This window comes from Salarias fasciatus, chromosome 16, assembly GCF_902148845.1.
Source record: "Salarias fasciatus chromosome 16, fSalaFa1.1, whole genome shotgun sequence".
Lineage (NCBI taxonomy): Eukaryota > Metazoa > Chordata > Actinopteri > Blenniiformes > Blenniidae > Salarias > Salarias fasciatus.
In genome coordinates, this window is record NC_043760.1 from 3,380,891 (window position 1) to 3,387,444 (window position 6,554).

At 46.0% G+C, this 6,554-nt stretch overlaps 1 protein-coding gene across 1 annotated transcript; it reads right to left on the minus strand.

Moving 5' to 3' along the window:
• Positions 1-765: 765 nt before the first annotated feature.
• Positions 766-3,962, minus strand: LOC115403290 (trace amine-associated receptor 13c-like). Its single transcript, XM_030112150.1, has 2 exons — positions 3,778-3,962; positions 766-1,570 (listed from the first exon to the last, which is right to left on the minus strand). The coding sequence occupies exons 1-2, from the start codon at positions 3,960-3,962 to the stop codon at positions 766-768; spliced, it is 990 nt and encodes a 329-aa protein (XP_029968010.1).
• Between the last annotated feature and the right edge of the window lie 2,592 nt (positions 3,963-6,554).

A 6,554-nucleotide genomic window follows, 5' to 3' on the forward strand; every position in this document is an offset into this window, starting at 1 on the left:
CTGTAGCTGCAGTGAGTTTCCCACTGAGTCTTCCTGGATGGAGCTCAACACACTGCTGTCCTGCAATAACAGAGTCTGCAGCGCCCTCCTCAGGAATGTCAGCAGAATGACAGTTAAAGTGCAGCTGAATAGGAATGGCTGGACTTTGTGAAGGAAGAAAAAGAACAATTACAGATGAAAATCTTTAGTTAGACGACAGGGACAGGGTCTTTTCATGAGGGGGTTTGCATGGTTTCCCTGAGCAGGCCTGGGCCTTTTTTCCTCCTCAGTATTGCAGCTTCATCACAGAGTTCAAACACATGCATGCTGGGATTTATAAGGGGCAGATGCATCATCTCTTCAAATTCCTAGCTTGAAATTTGATGTTAAAATTATGTTTTATGAGTTTATTTTTCACCCTTTAAAAAAAAAAATAATTAAAAAAACATTTCCTTTAATGTAAATGAGTTAATCTGCCCCATAAACACGAACAAACCGGCCTCCTCGCTGCAGACTCACATCTTTGTGACAGTTAGAGCAGAATATCAGTTTTGATGGGGGCAAATTCACAAAATATGGCAGATAATTTAATGAAAAGGAGCAACTGTATGTCTTTAGTTTCAACTTGTGATACTTTAAAGACGAAGTGGAATAATGGATTCAAGATTGTTATTACGGCGACAGATCTGAGAACTAAAGAGCATAGTTTGAATTTCTCTGCATCTCGTGTGGACAGAGGACAGAGGACAGAGGACAGAGGACAGAGGACAGAGGACAGGAGCGTCTCTACAGGAAGTTGGTCTGGCTGGATCCCGGCTGCAGGATGCGGAGCGTCAGCGTGTGTCTGACGGCCTTCCTGAACCAGGGGTAGAACAGAGCGTAGATCAGCGGGTTCACCGACGAGTTGAAGTAGAAGAGGAAGAAGACGAAGAACTGGGCGTCGCTGCTGAGCGACTCCCCCAGAGCCAGGCTGACGCAGTAGAACGGGCAGAAGCAGAGCAGGAACACCAGAACCAGGACCCCCAGGGTCCGGGCCGCCTTCAGCTCCGACCGCTTGGCGTGAGCCTGCGGGCGGCGGGCGGCGACCCGCGAGCGCAGGGCCCGGGCCTGAGACGCCGCCACGGCGAACACCCTCAGGTACAGCAGCACGATGACGGCAACGGGAAGGACGAAGGTCAAGACCAGGTCCAGGACCCCCGACAGGAAGTCCAGCACCACCACGCACTCCCCCTGGCAGGAGTGGTGGCGGCCCGGGTCGACGAACTCCTCCCGGACGAAGACGGCGCCGTACAGCAGCGAGCAGAGCCAGCACAGCAGCACGGCGAGCCGCGCCCGCCGCGGCGTCACCCGGCCCGGGTAGCGCAGCGGGTCGCACACGGCGGCGTGGCGGTCGGCCGAGATCAGCACCATGTTCCCCACCGAGGCCGACGTGACCACGTAGCTCAGGAAGTTATAGAGGCAGCACGCCGCGTCGCCCAGCGGCCAGCAGGACCAGCGCCGCACCACCTCGCCCGGCATGGACAGCAGGCCCACCAGCAAGTCTGCGACAGCCAGAGAGAGGAGCAGAGTGTTAGTGGGGCTGTGCAGCCGCCTGCGGGGGGACACAGAGACAAGCCAGCGTTAGAACCACGGCCGGGCGCGCCGGGCGGCGGGGGCGGGAGGGGGGGCGGTGGCCCTGCAGGGGGGAGGGGGGCACAGCACGCCACGCCACGTTTACACAACGCTTCAGCTGGAAATTCATCGCTTTGTGTTTTCATGTCTGAAAAGCTTCATTTTTACCCGACAGCGTTTCGAAATTAAAACGCCGAAAAAACAAAACATATCGTCTGTTTTAAATCCTGTAACCTCGAAACTACTGAAGTAAACAAGAAAAACTCAAGTTCCAAACACATAAGAAGAAGGAGCGCGTGATCTTTTAAAGCAGGGCTTTCAAACATAATCCGGCCCGACCACCAAGAAGATGCTCCAGATTTCAAAAGGTTCAGCCATTTCTTTAAAAGTAGCAAAGTAACACGACTGAGTGTCGAGCTGGACGTCGGTCAAGCTGCAAAGAAAGCTAGCTAACTAGCGTTAGCCTCGACGCCACGCTGTAAGGGTTCGTTGGGGAAAAACACCCAGAATGCAACAGCAGGAGGAGAAGCTTGGAAGACATTTCACTGGATTTTGGACTCCGGTCCTGGAGGGCCATGAAGGCCGTCATCCTGCAGGGTTCAGGTCTCTCCAGCTGCAGCTCAGCTGATTGGAACGAGGGCCTCAGTATCGAGCTTTATGGACTCTATGCACAACTTCACCACTTCCTGAACTTCAGAAGGCTCCTTATTTCCTGTTTTTCATGATAGGATGAGCTGATTAATCCAGTCTCTGTAACCACAACAGTAATGGTCAGACACACCTGCATTAATCAGCTCATCCTATCATGAAAGACAGGAAACAAGAAGCCTCCTGAAGTTCAGGAAGTGGTTGAGTTGTGCATCGAGCCCATTCCCAGCATCAGGAGAAAATCAACACGAGATCAGGTGTGCTGAAGCAGAGAAACATCTAAAACCTGCAGAGAAATGCAGTTTGACACGTCTGCTCTCTGTATATTCGTGATCGGATAAAATAGAACATTAAAGTCTAACTTTAAAGGTTATTATTTTTGTTATTTTACGCTGAGCTGTATGAGGCCTCTGAACTGAAATCTGGTCAAAAGGACCTTAAAGGAGACATTTTCCAGATTTAAAAAAAAATATTTCTGTGCCGATTTTCTATTCCTATTTTACGGGCAGGAAGTTTGATATGTTAAGGTGAAATGATCCCGTTTCAGAGGATTCCAATGAAAGCCTGATTAATGAAGTATTCTCCTCATATCTGTTCTTCACTTCAGGATTTTCTACATGTTCCTACAAACATCCAGCTCAAGCAGGAGAAAAGCAAAAACTTTCAATTAAAGAACAAACACCTTCAAATGAAAACATTAATAGACATGAACTAATAGTTTTTACATAAATAAAATCATTTATATCCAGCCTGAATGTTGAGAAAGTTTTACTGATGAACGTAAAGTAATAAATAAATAGGGACAAGTGACGCAACATGATAACATATATATACTGTAATGCTGTAACATTTAAATTCTTGAACCTGAACTAAAATCAGAATCTGATTCTAAACTGAACCTATAGTTTGGAGTGTTTCACGCAGCTGCCTCAGTCATTCTCACTTTCTTCAGTTTTTCTTCTCTGAGCCTTCCGCTCTGTCCTAAACTCCCAGAGACAGTTTTTAGTTTTAATTATTAACAGAACATTACGAAATATTATCTTGGAGAAAAGGTTTTTTTTTCCCTGTGATGAGCAGATGCTCACTGTCCTGTAAAGTAAATCTATTAGAAAAAAGGCAGGTTTAAAAATAAATGAAACGATCTGAAAATAAAAGTCAGATAACATCACACTGGTTCTTTCTCAAATAAAAACCTTCACTGCGTGTTTAGTCTTCATTTTAAGGGCGAAGCAGAGAAACTCCTCATGAAACATTTATCATGTTTTTGTTTGTCTGCAGGATTTGAGGATCATGTTAATGAGGAAATCCTAATCTCTGTTTTCTGATCCAAAACCAGGAAGAAGATCTTTTTAAAGGAAGGATTATACTTGTTGTGAAGCCAGTCAGTCAGAAAATACAGTCTGTCCAGGATCCAGCCGGCCGGCCGGAACCCGGCCCGGTAAAGTGAGATTACAGAGTGAATGCTGTGTTCCCCCCTGCTGTGGATCTGGAGGAGGAGGAGGAGGAGGAGGAAGAGGAAGAGGAAGAGCAGGTCAGTGCCTGAAGTACGAGATGCAGACGACGACCAGCAGGTTGAGCGCCACCGTCAGGCCGCAGATGAAGTACAGCGAGGCCTGCAGGAGGAGGACGAGGAGCAGCCGGAGGCGCGACTCGCTCCGGGGAGGCGGCGGCCTCCGGCAGGAGGCGTTGAGGAGCTGAGGGAAGCAGAGCAGCTCCGACTCCATCCTCACCTGCTGAGGTCTGCAGAGAGGAGAGGGAGAGAGAGGAGGTGTGTTTATAACCCTGACAGAGACACGCACACACACACACACACACACACACACACACACACACACACACACACACACACACAGTCTTGTATTTCTATCCTTGTGGGGACCGTCCATTGACTCCCATTCATGTCTAGCCCCTAACCCTGACCCTTACCCTAACCCTAACCCACACCACAACAAAGCCTAACCCTAAAGAAATGTTTTTGCACTTTTACTTTTTTCAGTAACAACAACATGGTCAAGAAAACACTGTTTCTCCTACTTAGGACCGGAAAAAGGTCCCCACAAGGCACGTCGTTCCACGTTTTGCTATCCTTGTGGGGACATTTGGCCCCAACAAGGATAGAAATACGAGAACACACACACACACACACACACACACACACACACACACACACACACACACACACACACACGCACACGCACACGCACACGCACGCATACCCCGAGTCTCTGACTTCAGGAAAGTTTCCCTGAAAGCTGCTGCTGTAAAACCACTTTGGAAAAAAGCAATCGACATTCGTCAATACTCAGTAACCACTGATCCATATCAAATCTTCCATCCGTCAATTAGGGAGGGTCGGTAGATCGTCATGGATACAGTAAATGAAAATAACACTGAAAACATACCGTTAAGTAAATGAGTGAACAAAAACAAAAAAAACCAAAGTAACAAACACCTAAACCAAGCGCCAACCTCCGCTCATAAAACATGAAGAGAATGTATGTCTGACTGTTTGCTGTGCTGCTGTGTGTCTGTCTGTTTGTCTTTTGTGTTGCTGCAGAGCAGGAACCTGCTGAAAACCAGCATTTGCTGAGTCAGGCCACATTTTGTTTTAATCTTTTCCTGTTGAAATAAATAAATGAAAAATGAAATGAATGGTGAAGTGCAAAAAATCTGTAATTCCGGGGAAATTCCAGCAGGGGGCGATGATGCTGGTTTCAAAAAGAACCCGGGTCTCATTGGAACCCTTTCAAAAATGGCAAATTTCAGAGTGTAAATAAACACATAAAGCGCCCGGGTTCAGAACAGAGTCTTCTCTCTGTCACTAGTTTCTGAACCGTGTTGCTTCACCAGACTCTGATTTTCACTTAAATCATCTGTTGATTTTATATTAAAGTCAGAGGTGTCAAGAAAGTACTTTCCCATGCCATGTTTTCCATGTACCCAGTCAGTTCTGGAAGAGCTGGGCTGATTGTGGTCACCTGGGCCCAGAACTGTTTGTTGCAGGTGATTCAAATCAGCCCAGCCCTTTGTTAACTGACTGGGCACAACAAAAACATGGCATGGGAAAGTACTTTCTTGACACCTCTGATTAAAGTTAAAGCTTTGCATAAGTTACTCTATCACAGCGCCTCCTCTGTCCACGTGACGCGGTCATGTCACATCATGAACCAATCACATTTATTCAATATGGAGACGTCCTGCTGGACTCGCTGAAGTCTTCAGGACGCTGTGGGTGATGTCAGGAAACATTTAGGTACTGTATTTACCATCTATGGTCTAAACTAGGGATGCACCGATACCAGTGTTGGGTGTTATACTAGTTTAACTAGTTTAACCAGAACTACACAAGCTAAACTGCTCAATGGATACAGAAGATTTTACTCTGAGCTGTGCTACACGCTACATGCTAAAGACTTTCTTGGTTCACACACCAGTGATGCTGTATGCTGAGGAGTTTCATTTCTTACACTCCATCAATGCTGTGTGTTAAACATGATTTAAGTCTGGTTCACAGCCACGTGTAGCCTCCCCATACCATCTGTTTGGGTCTTAATGAGGTTTTATGGTATTTAATAAGGTCTCATGTTGATATTCAGCGTTAACAGGTCACTAAAGGTAAATACTTGGACTTTATAAAAGTGGTCTCAGTGTATCTCTGATCTAAATACACGTCTGCACCAGCAGTAGTGAAAGTAAACCCACAAACGTAAAGTGCTCCCAGTACAGCCATACATGTATATTTACATGTAAATAGAAAGAAAGAAAGAAAGATCGATGATACCGGGATGCAACCAGCAAAAATAAGCAAAAATGTAAATAGCTGAGGCTTTTGTTCTCTTCTATGTTTTTTTAAATGTAACATTTCTCTGTATTACTCTTTATTTATGCATATTCTCTATATTTTAGAAAAACTGTCTGGTTCATCATGGACATGATTCAATGACAAGAAAAGAAGGAAGCAGGAAAGAAAATGTGGAAATGACCAAATATGGTCACTTCCTTACTAAAGAGTTAAAGTGGAGGAACAGGGACGTGTGAAACCGTTTGGTTTGTTTGAAAAGCCACACAGGAGGACATGAAAGAGCGTCGGATACAGAAACAGTCCACAGCAGCACACTGACCGTCTGGCATCATTTCTTCAGATTAAATCTTAATCTTTAGAGAGAATTTTGCTTCATATTCGAAGAGGAGCGTAAATCCTCACGATAAACCCTCAGAATCAGAACGGTCTTTATTAAAGAGAATGTGAGTGTTGCAGTCTGTGCTTGTGTCACGTTGTGAATCTACGGCGGATTGTTGGCGTCGGTCTGAAGCCT